Source organism: Mustela nigripes, chromosome 3 (assembly GCF_022355385.1).
Source record: "Mustela nigripes isolate SB6536 chromosome 3, MUSNIG.SB6536, whole genome shotgun sequence".
Classification (NCBI taxonomy): domain Eukaryota; kingdom Metazoa; phylum Chordata; class Mammalia; order Carnivora; family Mustelidae; genus Mustela; species Mustela nigripes.
In genome coordinates, this window is record NC_081559.1 from 171,628,572 (window position 1) to 171,647,321 (window position 18,750).

Below are 18,750 nucleotides of genomic sequence, written 5' to 3' on the forward strand. Positions count from 1 at the left end.
AAGGCCACAGTATTAAGGCTTCATCAAGACACTCCTTAGCCTTTTCGGAGTTCTAGTTGTTATTGAGTGATCAACACAATCATTTCACTTCTCACAATTCAAAATGCTGAGTCCTGCAACAAGACATTCAATGGAAATTTTGTTTCCCTTTCCTATCTCTGAATGCAAGCCATATAAATTGACACTGTGGCTTAGACAAGTTAAAATATGATACATTTCAATTATCAGTCAAACACCAAGAGTGAATTGTGATAAGTCTGATCCATTTCTGAAGCTTAATTATTGGCAAGTTTCAAGTCATACTCCTTCCCTATCTGGGGCAAGCTAATAAGAAACCTGGGGTATTCTCTTCTTCAGAAAAAATGGGAATTTCAAACTGCATAAACTCTGGCCAGTGTGTAGGAACTTTCACTTCAGCACGACAATAAAGCCCAAAGCCAGTTAGCTTTGTTTCCTTAAGCAGTTCTGTATCTGACTGAATTCAGTTTTGGATTGTGCCCTGCTCTTCCCAGAAAGTCTCATTATATGAGTAATATATCTTTTCATACTTTTTAGTGCATGTGTGGTGTCATAAGTCTTGATATCCAAACCAGATTTGGATGGGGGATCCTGGTCTAGCTGGTAACCAAACACAGCTTCATCTAATTATATAAATAGTACCCAAAGAATTGAATTATATAAATATAGATACATATAATAATGACACTTTCCTTCCTCTAAAATGTTGGGCTTAAAAATAAGTGTTTCCTTCCTTCTAGGCACAAAATTAACATACACATTTCTTCATATTGACATTATAGAACCATTCATTTTTAAAAAGAGAGAACGCTTTTCAACTGTTCTATATCTAACATAATAATGATAAATGGTAAATATACATTCTGAATAAACACACATTTTGTGAACATTTGTCATTGTTAGATAAGTAAATTCAATATTTACAAAACAGTAATCATTGATTTTGATGCACTGTTAAAAAATGAAGTGTCATAGAGTTTAAAAGTAGAATATAAAAAACCTTTATTGACTGGAAGAGTTCATTCATTACTGAAAACTTCACACCAGGAAAAACAGAATGCCAATGACATGATTTACTGACCTAATGAGCATACAAAAATAATCTCAAAACAATTTGTCACTACAATTTGGGGAAAATTAGTGGCAATAAATTACTGAATTAAGTATAAAGCTAGGTAATGACAACATAAATTATGTAAGGGATGCTGAGTAAAATAGATCATTGAAAACCACCGAGATATAAGATCAAAAGACAAATGGTCAGGTATGTGTCTGAGTTTTAAAGGAGAATATACACAAGAGTAAAAGAATGTCTACTAGTTTTAACACACAAGATGACAATAGTTAACTTTCTACCTGCGGTTCAAAACTACAGTAGTCCATACTAAAAAGTACAGATACCCACAAGAATAAAAAAAAATACTATATGGGTATATCTATCTATCTTATCTATCTATCTCCATATAGTGGGTGATATAGATGTGCATGTGTGCACATCTTAGTTTCAATCTACTGTTTTTGCTTTTTTCTTTCTAAATTCTAAGAAGACTTAAATTTTTAAGTGCTACATTTTATAGACCAACAGTAAAAACAGTATTGTGAAAAATAGGGTATGCAAAATAAATTGTATTTAACAATCATTATGTAAATACCTAAATCTGTAAGATGGAAAAGAAATACTAAATTTAATGAATATAATAAGAATTAATGAAATATTCTTTATCTAATCATTATCAGTGCTTATACTATAATATTATGGTAAAGTCTGAGAAAAAAGCAAACCAAAGAACCCCACAGCTATCACCCATATTGTAGGCAACATCAAAGGAAAAAATGTTTCTAAATTAACGTTGAGGAAAAATACTACAACGAAAAATAGGAAAAATAATGGTTGTGAATAAGAAACAAATATAAAATATGTGAAAGTAGGAGAAAAATTCAACATGATGTCAATGATTTAAAACAAAACAAAAACTCCCTCCAGCAATACACAAAAGATTTTAGTAACTGTCTGTGCCCCTTGTACAGAGTAGACCAGTCTGACAAGTTCGTGTGATTTAGGAATTCATTACTTTGAAACCTATGCAAGCAGAATGCACTGATAGCACAAGATAAAGAGCGGACAGACTGACTGGGAAAATGAAGAAGAAAAACCTGACAAAAGTTTTCAGGCATACTTTTAAGTTTCTACATTTGGAAGCTAGTCTTGGGGGCAGAGTTAGCTTTGTACCTTAATAAATATACATTCAAGGTGGGCCTTTTAGGAGGTGAAACTGTCTGGGATGCCAAACAGAAAATTAAGTCACCACAGACTAGATATACTCAAGGTGATTTGCACGTTGGAATTCTCCAAGAAATCTAAATGTCAGTTTGCATTCTACAGAGCTAATATTTATTACATGCATCAGAGAGTAATTTTTTTAAGGTTTTCTACATAAAAACTGTGGTAATATAGTCCATCCTCTGTAGTGAGTTGAGTAATGTTGTTCCCCCAAAGCCCAACATCTGCCAAATTTGTATCTATCCAAGAGCTCAGAAAGTCATTGTATTTGGAAATAGAGTCTTTGTAGAATTAAATATTAATATGAAATCATATTGGATTAGGGTGTGCCCTAAATCCAAAACAGGTGTCATTATAAGGAAAGAGGACAAAGATACATGCAGAAACAGAAGAGACACACACACAAGGCAAAGGTCTTGTGAAGACAGAGTCAGAAATCAGAGTGATGCAGCTATAAGCCACAGAAGGTCAAGGGTTGTTGAAAGCCACCAGGAGCTCTGAAGAAGTAAAGAAAGATTCTCCCCTAGGGCTTTCAGAGGGAGTGTGGCACTACAGATAACTTGATTTCAGAGATCTAGCCTCCAGAACTGAGAGAATAAATGTCTATGGTTTAGTCACTGAGTTTGTGATTTTGTTATGGCAGCCTTCTGCCACTAATACATTCTCTTTTATACATAATCCTGGGTTGTGAGGAATGGGTGACAGAAGGGAAGTGAGGTTGGAAACCTGGAAAGGGATGATCATTTCAAAAAGTAATATTCTTTGTGAAACTAATTTAGGTTTTATGTTATTAGTTATGAATCATTTCTTCTGAATTATAAAGAGGTCCTTCAGTATTTTTTTTAAATCCCGTCTCCTTAAATTACTTCATGCATCTTGGTTTAACAATTAGTCTATCTAAAATATTTAATTTTGTCCTTCTATTGTGTTTTTCTCTTGGGCTTTCTATAAAATAAGAACTCCATTAATTTTCATCCTAAGAGAAAACAAACACAGACATTAGCCTCTGACTTGTACCCTACCTTACTGCTGACCTAGCTCCTTCTGTTTTTTCTTAGCCAGAATTGTTAAAATAGAAGTCCACAACATTTATTCTCCAATTTCTATAATTCTACCCTCTCTATAACTTGATTTTGGCTGCTATGTTCTAGGTAAAAATACATATTAACAAAAATATTTTTCCTCTAACAGTGTCAATAGTTGTCCCACATTCTAAAGCATCTTATCTATATCAAATTCAAAATTGAAAATATGCTTTGCATGTTTTGGTACTTCAGAATAATGTATTGCATGAAGACTTAAACAATCAAACCATAAAAGGGAAACAACTATAATTAAAAATTGAAAAATGAAGGAAAAATAAAACATATTTTTTTAATAAAAAGGTAGTATAGTTTTTAATCACCAAATCCAAATGAAATAGCTTAATTGTTAACATGAATAAATGTTATTCAATGATCCAGAATTATTCTAGTTCTACATATATAGAACAACCATAATCCTGCAGAATGAATATCACCAAACTGACCCTAATATCGGAAGTTCAATGAAATCCAGTGATGCTCGTGAAGGCATTAGGAATTGGCAATTTTCTTATCCAAAAATACTTAAAGATAGGAATTGACTGACAGATAAATATTCATTCAATCAATCAGTAAAGTAGGGTCATATTATGTTCACATTTACCTGATATGAATTCAATTCTACATTGGGCAAAAATAAATAAATGAAAACAATTTGGTAGCGCATGACCTATAAAAAATCAAGGTAGCTCATCTGGCATTATCTAAAGACACTGTTACCTGTTCTGACATTAGAGTAAAAATGTTCTGTTAGAATTATTCAGAGACTATCTGGCCTATGCAAAACTAGGTAGATGATCATCATGGGTGAGTTAAGGGATTTTATGTGTGCTGTTGATTACATGTGATTTTCTCCTTATTTAACAACTGTAGAACATTAAACTTCATAAAAAATGAAATTTCAATGAATGAATTGAGCGTATTTGACATATATTATGCTAAATGATTAAAAGTAAAATTCTAGGTGTGTCAGCATATAAAAGATACAGAATAAGATTATAATTTGAGATAAGTGACAAAAAAAAGTGAAAAATAATATATTAGGAAGTGATACCAAAAAGTCATAAAACAGTGGCAACAGAGCGAAATTATGAGAATGAAAGGAAGAAGAAGCAAAGTAGAAATGTGTGCTACTCTTGAGACCCTAATAAATCCATTAATTCAGGTTATTTTATTTTTGGTAAGTGGCAGTAGAGTGTCTTCAAATGTGAACATAAATGTGTGTGCAACTGTATCTCTGTGTGTATTGACTGATTCATGTGTTATTTTGCCAATCACTTATACATATCGTATCATTTAATTATAAACTAACCCTATGAGGTAGACATTTATCACCTCTACTTCAGAGATGAGAAAAGTAAAATTCAGGGCAATGATGTGACTTAATAATGAGAAAGAGTAATGAATTGTGCTTTGAATCCAGAAATCTGACTCCAGATTTGTCATATCTAACCTCGTAATGAGCATGAACTATGTGAGATATATTTTATATATGGAATTTCATTCACTCTTTCCAACAACTCTGCTCTGCAGACATAATTAGCTCCATTTCAGAAATAAAGAAACTGAGTCTCATAGAGCATATGTAACTTGTCCAAAGACAGATAGCTATAAGATGTGACATGCTGAAATTAAAATCCAAGTTTGTCTGACTTCATAAGTAGTTTGAAAAACAGAATGATGCAACATTTGTAAAAATAAAATCAGTTTTACTAATAAGTCAAAGTACATTTGATTTCATCCACAAATAATCTAAGATGTATTTAAAAATTAATATTAAAACAACTGAGTATTATTTGCATTATTTTTTACATTAAGATGATTACATTTAATTTACATTATGTTACTACGATAGAGTCCATTCTGTAGAAACTCCTTACTTTTATTTTAATCCATACTTTTTCCTTCCCTTTTTGAACACACATAGGCCACTGTAATATATTTCTGTGACCAGCCTGTCTATATGTCAGGAAAGGAAATGTCTGATTTTTCTTTCTCATTTTTTTGGCTACATGATATCCAAAGAATAGATTTAATAAAAAAAATTGACAGCTTATAAAGACAACTGAGCTAACCATTCAACCTTCCTGACCATCATTGCTAGGGTTCTGTCAGCAACCATGCATGGCTGGCATTGGGGGGTCTATAAACTCTTCTAGCAAGGAAAGGACTATTTTGGGGGCACCAAAGGCAAAATAATAATAAAAACAATTAAGTAGACAATGCTTATCTTTCTAAGTAGACAATGCTTCTCTTCCTAAACTGTCATTCTCAAAAAGCTCAACTCTGATTTAACCAATCAATATGCTAGGACAAAGAGATATTTTGTAAAGAGACACCATGCTAATGTTGGCATTACTGTTCTATATCAAGGTTAAACACAAGGTTCAGTACTTCACTTCTGATGACAATGTTCTCTCCGTTGAAGATCTTGGGCTTGTTTCAGAAGAGAGAGGAGGAGGATATACAGGTAATATCAGGTTATAAGAAATTGGACTGGAAGCATCAGCTTATTTCATATATCAGCAGAAACATTAAGTCAAGATGTGATCCAAAAATCCTGATATGATAAAATCCATGTCCTTCTGCTAAAACCCTTTGTCATTCAGACCGAGACATTCATTACAGCTGTAGCAAATCCTTTACCATGTAACACAATGCTGTAAATCTAAATTGCAGAAGTCTGAACTTTCAGCCTCTCTCCCATACTTTACTGCTCACTAAATTTCCTTTGCCTATCCATCCATAAACAGAGCTTAACCTGGGTGAGATCCAGCTGGATCTTAGATGCAAAACCTTTAGAAGCTAGGTAAGGGACTTCTAAGACTTGTGATCAGGGAGATGTGAAGGCAGCAAAGGACACATTGTCTTCTCAGTGCCAATGCGGAACAGATTGTCAGCTTGACAAGAGGAGCTGAAATGTCCTTTGCTGTCTTTTCATATTCGTTGCTGTCCCAGATACTAGGTACTTAAAACCAAAATCTTTTCTTCCTGGAAATGTGTTTGAAAAAGTATAAAACAATATGATTGTTTTGTACACACTTTTGTCATTATTGTAATAGTTCTTTATTTGACTTTATGCATATTTTGCAGAGTACACTTTGCTTTATGCTCTGGTAATTTCCCATTTTATGTAATTCCAACATGAAGGCACTTGCAAGGTTACTGGATGTACTTATTTTTAAAAATTAAAAACAATCCTGTTTTCATTTTTATATTGTTGTTCACCTGTGTACTTGACTGTAAATTCAGATTGAGTAAAATGACCTCAAAATTTTATTATTACAAAGCTACTATCTATAAAGAAGTATAGAGTAAAGCACTTTATGAATAGTGAATATTTTCATTAAAAAACTAACATTTTTGAATAGCGTGTAGTGGAAAATAAAGCATGTCTGGAATGAAATACTATGTGATAAGGTGAATGCTACTTACCAAACTCCTTTGGAACTGCTATAGAATAAACACAATTATGTCCAACACTGTAATTTTTGGGATAGTTTGGTGATAGAACAGTGCCTTCTGAACCTGTTGAACGACTTCCACAAGGTGCTAGGAAATAAAAATGACAAAAAATATTTTTTAGAAGAACTTAAAAAAATCATGCTATGGATATTTTCTTGTTATAAAATTATAGCTTTTGAACTTTAAGGTGTAGGACTTCTTTCCATCTTTTAACAAGATCCACCATTGTCAAATATTTTAAAAAATAAATTGTGGTCATATAAAATTTTAAGTATTCAGATCCACTCTTCTCAGAAATAAAGTTAATATAATAGTATCATAATGGTACTATCTCTAGAGGTAATAATGGTGGCCCTGCTTTCATTTATGGTAAAAGTGTAAAGATAACCATCTTTTTTATAATGATGAGAAATTACATATGCAGGTGGGAAACTGTTTTACTCACTGCCAGGCTTTGACACGATACTCAAAATCAACCTTGATTATGCTGCCACCAAATTAAGTATTTTTATTCATGGGACAGGAACGGCTGCATCAACACATTCACCCGCTCATCTAAGTAAAATACTCTCAATAACCTTTATCCATTTATAAGACTTATATTTGAATCAGAAGAACTGCTGATGGTGTACAGAGTCAGATTGTTTTTTGCTACCTCAGCCCCAAATGTACTATGTTCTTACAAAAAGTGAGGGTGAAACCAATGTTTCTGGCAAATTTGTAGACCATGGTTCTGCTGTTCCCAAGGTAGGGGATTACATTAGGTTTTATAGTTCTGGGCTATGAAATAGACCCGGGCTACTGAGGCAGATTTAGGTATTGAGAACATAAAGATGATAGTTGATATTCTCTAAGTGAATGAGATCACCCAGAAAACTATGCAAAGTGAAAAAAAGATGGCCGAAGACGAGGTCTGGGGAACGCCAAGGTTAGGATCAGATAGAGGGTGGCAACAGAGAAAATAGTGTCTTGGAAGCCAAGGGAGAAAAAGAAGTTAAAAGAAAGTGTTTAACAGCGTTAAGTGTTGCAAAGTGGGAATAAATGAAAAAGGAATCTGTGTGGATTTGGCGACCTGGAGTATCATAGAGCAGGGTCTTCCCTCCATCCATGATTTTCTCAAGGAGGGATTCAGTCTAACTGCAGGCCCTCTGGCCCCGCCCCTAATCCCCACCCCCACCCCCGAGGTAGAGGTAGAATGAGGTTCCCCACTGGTGAAAACAGGATGGGAATTTCTCCTTTACTGCAGATGGGGACCATTCTGCTTGAAGAGCCACCACTGGCTGGTCTGCTGCTCTGCAGTGTAAGTATTACAGGGAGAGTCTGGTGAGAGAGTGACTGATTGTTGAGGGACACCTGTAGTGGCCTTAGAAAGCCTACTGTTTGAGCTCCTCTGCTTTTATCCATATTAAAGCTAACAGCTTGCTTTCCTTCAGCCTATCCTTTAATCAGCTTCGAACCTGTGCAGAGGGAACTCCCAAGCAAAACGGGAATTTTGGTACCATTAATACAACAGTTTCAACTAGAGCAGCTTTCTGTAAACTACAGCCTGCCAACCAAATCCAGCTCAGAATGAGGTTTTTTACATTCGTACAGTTACAAAACAAAACTAAGAGTATGTGACCGTGATGTATGCGGCCAAAATCTCACAATACCATCTGGCCCTTTACAGAAAAAAAAAGTTTGCTAACCCTTGAAGTAGAGACATGGTAGCTAGATTGTAGTTGGATAAAGAGTAAGAGGTCTTGGGGCTCCTGGGTGGCTCAGTGGGTTAAAGCCTCTGCCTTTGGCTGGGGTCATGATCCGGGGATCCTGCTGAGCTCTCTGCTCAGCAGGGAGCCTGCTTCCCCATTCTCTCTCTGCCTGCCTCTCTGCCTACTTGTGATCTCTATCTGTCAAATAAATAAATAAAATCTTTAAGAACAAAACAAAACAAAAAAGGAGAATAAGTGGTCTATAAAGAAATACAGAAGTAATCAGAACCTTAATCATCAACTAAAGGAGAATGTAAGGAGTAGTTAGGGAAAGGTGGAAAGCTGAGTTTTTGTTTTTGTTGTTTTGTTTAACAGGGCGGAAGGAGTCATTACAAAGGGAAAATCAGAGGCAGCCCCAGAGTCTAGGAAAAGGTAAGATCAAGAACAAAAGTTGAGTGATTAGCTTTGGAAAACTTCAGGGACACTCCTCTGTGACCTGAGAAAAGGGTTGAAGGAAACTAGAATTGCATAGATTTAATTATATGTTGGAAATGTATTGGAGTTAATGCTGGATTTTCCTTTTAAAGAGAGCTAGATGCAGTCAGTGGTGTGTTGGGTGACTCGAGAAGAGTCCTGACATTTGAAAAAGTAAACATTTTGATGGATTCCTGGCCAGAGTTTAAAATCTAGTAATATATTTAAAACACATACATACAACCCCAATAGTATCTTATATCGCATAGGGTGGCTAATGAATGTTCTGCCTTTTAATGTTCTATAAAATGGTAATAGCTAGAATTAAACATACTAAAATTAGAAATCCACAGAACAACAAATTGACAGTGATGATGATAACCAAAGATGCATTGCTCTCATCACTTATTATTGTTTGAGATTACAGTAGTCAGGTGCATTCTTAGTTCAACACTGATAACTTTATTTCGCTGATAATACTATTGATGAGAGAATCATTCAAGAATGAGTAGCATGTTTTATGTGAACTTACCTTCTGATTTTGAGGTGCTCCAAAATTACAATACTTTGAGTGTCTGTGACGTCTGTGACAGTAATTCTTATTTTTATATTTGGGAAATATGAATAGCAATGAGATCTTCTACCTCAAGTTCAGCTTTGTGACTTAGTCGTGAACATTCTGCATCCCACATTAATATGCCTCTGACAGTCTCAATTTGCTTTTTACCTTTTATTTTGCATAATGGACATTTAAGACAGCTTTTAAAAAATATCATTTATAAATATAAAAAATGTGAAGTTTTTTTTTTAAACCACTGGTGAATATATATGAGGTTGCAGTATAATCCTATGTTCTTAGGGTAAATAATACTACGTTAGATTCTCTTATTTGGACTAGTAGCAATAATTTTACGTTTCTTCTGGTCAGTGCTTATAGCATGTCCTAGTTTATAATAAATTATATTGAATACTATAGTGACACACTATTTTATGTAGTGTGCAGATAATATAAATAAGGGAAAATTAACTGTGCACTGAGATACCAATTTATTTTAATCTGTTCTATGTTTCTAAAAATCAAATGCAATAATGCCTAAGCCAGAGCAACTTTACTAATTCTCCTAATATTGGTTCCTAGAAGCTTTTTATACTCTCTCTTCCTGTTTTAATTTCATCTTACTGGATAGTACAGAAAGGGAAGCCTTTATTTTTTTCTGGCTCTGTTAACAATCAGTAGAAGTCAGAAGCCAGCCAAAACTTTGAATGCTATGCTTATTTTTCCCATTTGAATTGTACCTGAATTTCCCATTTGAATTTGTCACACTTGCTATGTTTCTCTAAATAGCCCATATCCCTTGGAATGCATTAAATTTAAGAACTCATCTGTACCTGTTCCTGATTATAACTTATTTGATACATCTGACTACTTCTTAAATCTATGCTTAATAACATTGTTGTAGAACACATTAATTAGGAGAAGAGAAGAAACTTACTTATGGCTAAGTAAGTTTGGGAAATACATGGATTAAAAAAAAAAAAGTTCTTCACTATATGGCCTCACTTACGCTTTAGTAAGATCTGGGGAATGTCATGTTCCTACTTACACAATTACTTGATCATGGACACTGTTTCAGTGTAATGTCTCCCAGGACCAATGTTCCCTAGAACACACTTTGCAAAATGCCAGACTGATGATTCCAGAATGTGCTATCACTTTGGCAATAATCCTAACATTTATGTTATTACCCATAATTGATTATAATTTTGTAGTTCTAACAAATTGTTTTATATATGCACATAGAGCTGAAATATTTTAAAGATTTAAAATGTCAGACTTAGCCTATTTTAAGTACTATTATTCTTGACATGCTTTCCCTGACTCTTGGGGTCAAATACATCGATTTGTTAGTTGTTCCCTTATATAGCTCACCAGTTTCTCTCTCCTCTCTGCCATGGTAAGTACCAAAATCCAGATTTTCAACAGTTTTCACTTGGGCTCTTCCAACAGACAACTAGCTCCACTCATCTCCAGAAGTTCTCACCATTGCTAATGATTTTTCTAACAGACAAGTCTTATCATATTTCTCTTCTCTTTCTAGAACAATTCTGATAAACATTATGTTCTCCATAAATGTCTGTGGGATGATTGAATGAACTATTCTTGCAAGACCAGGCAGGCTACTATAAAATGCTGTTCCATTATTAGCATACAACAGAAACATTTCATTTCATTTAAATTACCCCAGAAATTCACTAAATCCCCAACAGAATTGAGACATACCCTCTCTTAATAAATCCATATAAGCCTACTTTTTTTTTTTGGTGATTGAAATATTCTGGTTATGAGGAATCACTGTTGCTTTACATTTAGAGACAATATTATTTGAAAGATATGTATTTAAACATTCTTATTTAAGTAATATATTTAAATATTTAAAATTTAAATAATTTAAGATACTTAATTTTTTTAAATATTTAAATACATTTAAACATATGTATATAAACATTGGAAATACGTTCAATGACAGAACTCGTGATAGCCACATGGATATTGAGTTCCACTGAAGGAATAGCAAACTCTTGTCTACCATTTTACAGTAGCAAATCCATGCTAACATTTTAACAATCTGGAGCATACCTTCATTGAGTGAGTGACATCACTCATACAGTTTAATTTTGTATGATTTTTCTTGTTCTCATATATATTTTTTAATTCTCTTTGGCTGAATTTATATGGCTTGATTTGTATAAGTAAAATGTGGCTGTACTATAACTATACTCTGTATGTATGTTTTACTCTTGCAGTATAAAATACACAGTAGACAGATGTGGTATTTCCAGGGAAACAAGATGATGAGTCTGCAAATGAGTTTCAAGACTTCTAGTCATTTAGTGAAAAGGACTCCCTACCTATGGTTTGATCATGTGTGTGGGATAAAGGAGGAAGACTGAGGAAGAAGAACAAGGAACTTCCCAGTAAGTGAAATAGAAGAATCCCAAATCATTTTTATGGAAGAGATACTTTGGAATCCACATATATTTGAGACTTTATAATACATGCAACACAGCCTTGAGCTACTTTCCATTTCAAATCTGTCTTTTCACTTGTGTAATGTTTAATTTATTATCAAATATACTCTATAATGAAAATTATTATATAATATATAAATTTTTCTCAGAAAGCAAGTTAGGTACTTTTAAAAGTGATGAATTCTTGTAGGTCACAAAAGAGCAATATGGTATATTAAATCAATAATTTACTAGATATAGCCTGTGACTCCTTCAGTTTGAAAGAACTGCTGTACCTTACAAAAGTGCTGGCCCACTTCTAGTAAATTACTTATGCCCTGATATAGCCTGATTGAATGTCACAAATCAAAAATTCTGGTTTAGAAAGTATTTGAAAGTTGTATTGCCCATTGAGCTTTTCTCCCCACTTTCTTTTCTTTTATTTTCTTTCTTTCTTTTCTTTTTTTCTTTTTTAAGAGAAGTCCTTTCATTAACACTTCAACTCTGGAATTGAATTTATAATACAGACAACTGATATTCCCAGTATTGACTTTGAGATTAAAACTACTATGCTTCTTCTGTCCTTTGTTTAAAACCTTGTTCTTAGCTTAAAAAAAAAAAAAATCTAATAATTCAGCCATTCATTTCTCTTTTTTTTTCAGCCATTCATTTCATGCTTCTCTTCATGTCTCCTGTATAATCATTTCATTTTATTTATCTTAAACAATAAGCCTCCAATAAGGCTGTTCTAGCATAATGGTAATAATTATTTCTTTAAATTATAAACTGTTACTCTAAGTAACTTATTTATTTTTATTTTCATTTCTTTCTCCATTAGTTCTGGTACATTCACATTTATTTATCTGAAAAACTAAAGTTAATATTGCCATGAGTTTCCTATTACCTCATCTGTCACCTAAAAAAAAATAAAAAACAAAACCAAAAATCAGTCTTTATTACTTGTGAATCAATTTTGTGGTAAAATTCCACAGTCCTGTTTAACACTAAAAAAACAAAAAATCCATCTCCATGTTGTAATCAGTGGCTTGTAAACTATTTTAATCACTCACTAAGTAAACTTAGAAGCATATGAGCTTCTACATCTGTCACCTCACTGATTGCCTGGACTCACTCATTTGATTTTGCTGGCTAGGAAGGCCTTCCCCTCATGCCCCAGTGCTCGATGAGCTGTGTTCTCCATCAGAGTGTGCTCTTAAAGAAAGAAGAATCGTACTATGACACAGACCTATGAGTAGCTATATTCCTTGATAGATTTGCCATGCTACCATATATAAATTCTACTAATAGTAAGGATGTTAGTAGTATCCGTGATGCCTGTGTCACTCACTTTTAACCTCATTTTCAAGATTGAGGTATAATTCACATACCATAAAATTCACCCTTTTAAAATATACAATTGAGTGGGGTTTTTTTAATAGCATATTCATGAAGTAGTGTAACCAACCCTCTAATTTTAGAATATTTCTGTCATCCCCAAAGGAATTCCTATATTCATAAGCAATCGCTCCCTATTCCCTATTTTCCCAAGTCCCTAGCAATCACTAGTCTATGATTTTGTAGAAAAGTGTATATGGAAAGACAAGTTCTTAAAATGGTTTTAGTTGAATTGTTGATGTTTTTTAAAAACTGAAATCCCTCTTCATTGCTTAGTTTGATTTCCAACTCATTGACTTTAAGTGATAGCAATTTTTATTGTTTAAAAATTATTTTAAAAGTTAATATATTAGTACAAAATGAACTTAAAAAAAATCCTCTGTGACAATTTATTACTCCTGCCTGATTGCTTCACAAACATGATTTCTCAGGGAAGTCTTCCCTGTCTTCTAGACTAGTTCAGAGGATCCCATCATAACAGCATTCCATTATGTTCAGAACACTTAATTACAACTTGTTTTGTATTTATATTTATATAAAGCCACTTATTTATATAGGGTCTGTCTCTGTCTCTGAGCTCCCAGAATCTATTAAGTCAAAGTTTCCATTTCCTTTTTATACACGATTTATATTTCCGGAGTCAAGCATGGTGTTAGTTTATATAATGGCTTTCAATAAATATGTTATAATTGTCTCTTTTCGTAATAGGGCAGATCAGTTCTTTCCTGAATCAGAAAAGTCCTAAAACTCAGTTTAGGAGCGTGGGAAGAAATATCCAGTCTTGGGGTTGGCTCAGGTTTGAAGCTATTTAGAACCTCAATATGGTTGAGATTTACTCACTAACTCTCCCATATATTTCAATCTAACTGACTGGTTTTGGGATTTAGGATTAAGAAACAAATTCCCTCTTGCACAGAGAGCTCTGTATTGTCTTTTTTTTTTTTTTAATGTGTATGTGTTGAAGTGAAAGGCTCACTGGCTTAACATAAGTGTAAAATGAAATTTTCTGTGTTTAATAAAGGGGAAGGAAGCAGCAACTCCTTTAGGGTGTCTGTTTTAAACCATAATAGGCCTAAGCTTTTGATTTTACAGTGCAAGACTGCTGGCCTTCTAGAAACATACTTTAGAAATTCACTAGGGTTTCTTACAAGGTATAGTCACAAGGTATACAGAGACAAGTTATATCAGTTTGTCTCTCAAGGAGATAAAAGAAGAGTTATTGGTTCTTTATAGATTTGTATGAGATTCTATCTGGTCTTTGTAGCATCTTTCAAAAGCAGCCTGCAATGTTCATTATATTCTAAATATGCTTATTCAATAATATACCTGCTTCTTTTCTCTCTAGGTTTTGTGGGTTGAACATTCTAATAGGATATTTGTTTCTCCAAAAGAGTTCTCCAATACAGTTTGATTCTCAACATGACCAAATAGTTACTGTTGTATCCTTTACTTTCTTTATCTGTAAGGAGAAAAGCTGTGGGCTGATTCAGTTTTCTGTATAAGTAAATTTTTTTTTTTTTTGGTTTTCTGTAAAAAGGGATAACACATTAGGGAGGCATGTTTGAAGTCTGACTTAAACATAAAAACTACATGATGGTGGAGAACACAGGTTTCTTCGCACAATGAGAGGGCGTGCAACTACCCATCTGGAGACATGGCATAGTGGCTGAAATGCCAAGGGCAGAGAAAATAACAATTGTTTAAATAGGAGCTCCAAGTCAGAGGTCACAAGAAAATGTGTTCTGAATTATAAGCATTGATTTGCAATCAGATTGCTTCTTACATAGGGAACTCGACATAGGATGCTCCAGAATTCATAACAGTAGGGATTTATTTATAACAATGCTAATGATTCTCTAGACTAGCATGGAGGAGGCCAACTGGAGTGATAATGTCAGTAAGAGTGTCTGGAAATAGCAGGTACTCAATCACATTCATTTCCCTCCCAGTTTCATTTTAAATAATATTCCACCCCTCCCCATATGAAAACAAAACATGCTTTGGTTTTATCTCAATACTACTTTAAATTTTTTAAAATAGAAAATACATTTGCAGTGCCTGTCTGACTCAGTTGGTAGAGAATGTGACTCGATCTGGGGTCATGAGTTTAAGCCCCTTACTGGGCCTTAGAGCTTACTTAAAAAAAAAAAAAATAGGAAATACATTATACTTCTTTGTAGAACATGATTCTGACACATAATCCGTATATTGTGTCTGTGAACAAATTCCTATGTATAGCTAATGAAAGGCAGATAGCTGATGATACTCAGAAATAATTTACCTCTAGGCCTTTGTTTTATGAGTCTTTCATCCACACACTTTAATTATGTCACATATTTAGATGGCATCAAATGCTAAATGGCTCAGTATATTAGATTACATAATATCTATATTCATTTATAATGCAATGGGACTTCACACTTGCTTTAAATCTCAAAAAAAATTCTGTAAACCTCTGTAAACCTTTGGAATAAGAGATTAGCCCAAGGCAAGCCTTGCCGTTTAAGCAGAAGATCTGGACTAAAACTTGAGTTAGCTACTTCATGCACTAAAGCAATATGAGTTAATTAAAAGTAGGTCAAATGATGTTACTAATGAGAGATAACTGTAGAGTTGGAGAGGTATAATTATGAAATGAACTTTTTATTTTTCATTTTGTTTGTTTCAAATTCTCTCTTCAGTTGATAGTACAAGAAGGCTATTTATTTATTTAGCATTATTATTTAAAGCTTTTATCATTCCACATAGAGTTGAAAGTTGAACAATGAATGGTGCTGGATGACTACTGGATGTCTAATCATAACACTCATGTGTATGTACTTTGGACAGACTTACAGTTATCAGTGACTGAGTTACAAAATCTTTTTTCCACCCCCAGAATCTAGGACTTATATTAGCATGAGAGAAACAAAGAGATTGAAAAAGATTGAAAATAATGGTGCAGATGTTCAAAGGAACCAACACTGACTATATCTGTTAGGGTATTTGCATTCTGTATAAGGTTGTGTTTCGAATGAAATGCAAAAATGCATTTCAGATGAAGACTTATTATTAGTTATCGGTAGGAATTTGCTTTTTCTTAATTCTCATACTTAACTTGGAGGAAGGTTTCAGAAATAAATGGGGAACCCAAAATTGTACCACTTATTTTTGAAGCCATGCATCCATTCATGAAACATTTAACCACCTGAAATATGCCATAACTGTTAGGTTGAAAGATATAAAAAAGATCAATGCAAGGTCATTTGTAGAATTAAACAGCCTACCTAGAGGACAGTGATTAAGCCTGGACTCCAAAACTACTGGTAGGCAACTGTGACTTTGAACAAGTGACTGAACCTGTTTTTGTGTCTTGGTTTCCTCATCTGTAAATGAGAATATTAGTAGTCCCTAATTCACGGAGTTGTAGTAAGGCATAAAATAATATGTGTAGAGAACTTCAAACTGTTTGTTCTCAGCACAGACAAGTTATTATCTCTTATCAGTCCTCTCTATGGGCTTTCTTGTTGAGCTGCTTCAAATTCTATCTACTTTTCTTGTTGCTCTTTCCTCTATGTGTTTATAAATGCTGAACCCTAGGTGTGAAGCACACCATCTCCTTATGTCTTGTACCTCACCTGGTTCCTCCTTATTTTATTTTTAGGATTCAGCTCATGTGTCACTTTCATAAGGAAGACTTCCCTGATCTCTCTTTGTAACCAGGTCAGATGTGCTGCCATGCTGTGCTCGCAGCTCTGTTTTTATTTCTAGCAATGGACCTTACTTGTCCTTATCCCATCTGATTATAAATTCTCTAAAGGCAAGAACCATATTGAATTCATAGTTAGTGCAGGACCAGGCATATAATTGTACTTTTGAATGCCTGAAAAAAAAAGAAGGCATTATACCATCTCTTCTATTCTAATACTTTCGCCAAATATGTTTATTCTTAGGGTCTTATTATTATAATTAACTGTCATCGCATGCTCACTATATGCCTTAATGGAAAAGATCAAGAAGGCTGCATTGGTCCAATTATAAAATAAGTAAGTCATGGGTATAGCATGATGATATAGTTAGCAATACTGTCTTGCATTTTTGAGAATTACTAAGAGAGTAAATATTAAAATTATTTATCATAAGAAAGAAATTGTAAACTGTACAGTGATGGATGTTAACTATACTTATTGTGGTGAACATCTAACAATATATATACATATCAAATAATTATGTTGTACACCTGAAACAAATATGTCTATTTTACCTCAACTAAGAATATTGTATTAGTACTATGGCTAGTACTCCCAAATTTAATGATTTACCTTTCAAAGTTCTAAAGCTCCAGAATAATGGGCTTTACACACACCATAGATATCTTTACCAAGGACCTATTATTTCATCTTTAGATTTATTTGATTCCATCCTGGAAGCTTTAGGGAGCAAGGGGAGGATAAATTTGAATGTTTTTCCACTAGTAATATGCCTAAAGGAAATATGAGAGCTTCAGCCAGAAAAGCATTCAGACAGAAAGGACAGCAAGTGCAAAAGTCCTGTGGCAGAAGTGTGAACTAGTGCTTTCAAGAAACATCTAGGAGGCATCTGTGGCCCAAAGAGTGTAGTAGAGAGGGAGAATAGTAAAGAGGTTAGAGTATATATAGGCAAGTTAAGGAACTTTGTATTATAATATCTGTGGAGTTAACTCAGATTTAGAAATCCAATGGTGGATTTTGATATAATCTGGCATGTGTATTTATTTATCATTCATTTATTTATCTATTTATTTATTTTTTTAAAATATTTTGTTTATTTGTGTATTTATTTATTTAGAGAGAGAGTGAACATGTGAGCAAGGGAAAGGACAGAGGGAGAGGGAAAGAGAGAATCCCAAACAGACTCCAAGCTGAGCGCAGAGCCCAACACAGGGCTCGATCCCATGACCCAGAGACCATGACTGGAGTCAAAATCAAGAGTCAGACGCTCAACCAACTGAGCCACTCTGGAGTGGCTGACATATGTTTGAAAGATTACTTTGTCGTGTTCATGAGAGATTTTATCAAGAAATAAGGGAAAGAGAAACTAGCCAGGAGAGAGACTAAGAGATAAGAAATGGCTAGTGCCCTAGCTCAGGCTAGAGGTTTGTTTATGTAAACAACTATAATGCCATTAGATGAAATAAATCAAATAATGAATATTAAGGAAAAATATGGAATCTGTCACTAGTTGTGTTTCATTACCTTTACATAATATTGAGTCATTTTATGGATAAGAATAATAGGACTTCTACTTTAATCCAGTATGTCCACAGATAACTAAAGTAACACAGAGTTTCAACAGATACTTTTGAAAGTATGAGAAA

General features: G+C 33.8%; 1 protein-coding gene across 1 annotated transcript in view; it reads right to left on the reverse strand.

Moving 5' to 3' along the window:
* CSMD3 (CUB and Sushi multiple domains 3) overlaps positions 1 to 18,750 on the reverse strand; it is a 439,117-nt gene that overhangs the window by 232,503 nt on the left and 187,864 nt on the right. Inside the window, exon 19 of the mRNA XM_059395523.1 lies at positions 6,817 to 6,933. Coding sequence (XP_059251506.1) covers positions 6,817 to 6,933 — 117 coding nt within the window. The remainder of the gene's footprint in view (positions 1 to 6,816; positions 6,934 to 18,750) is intronic.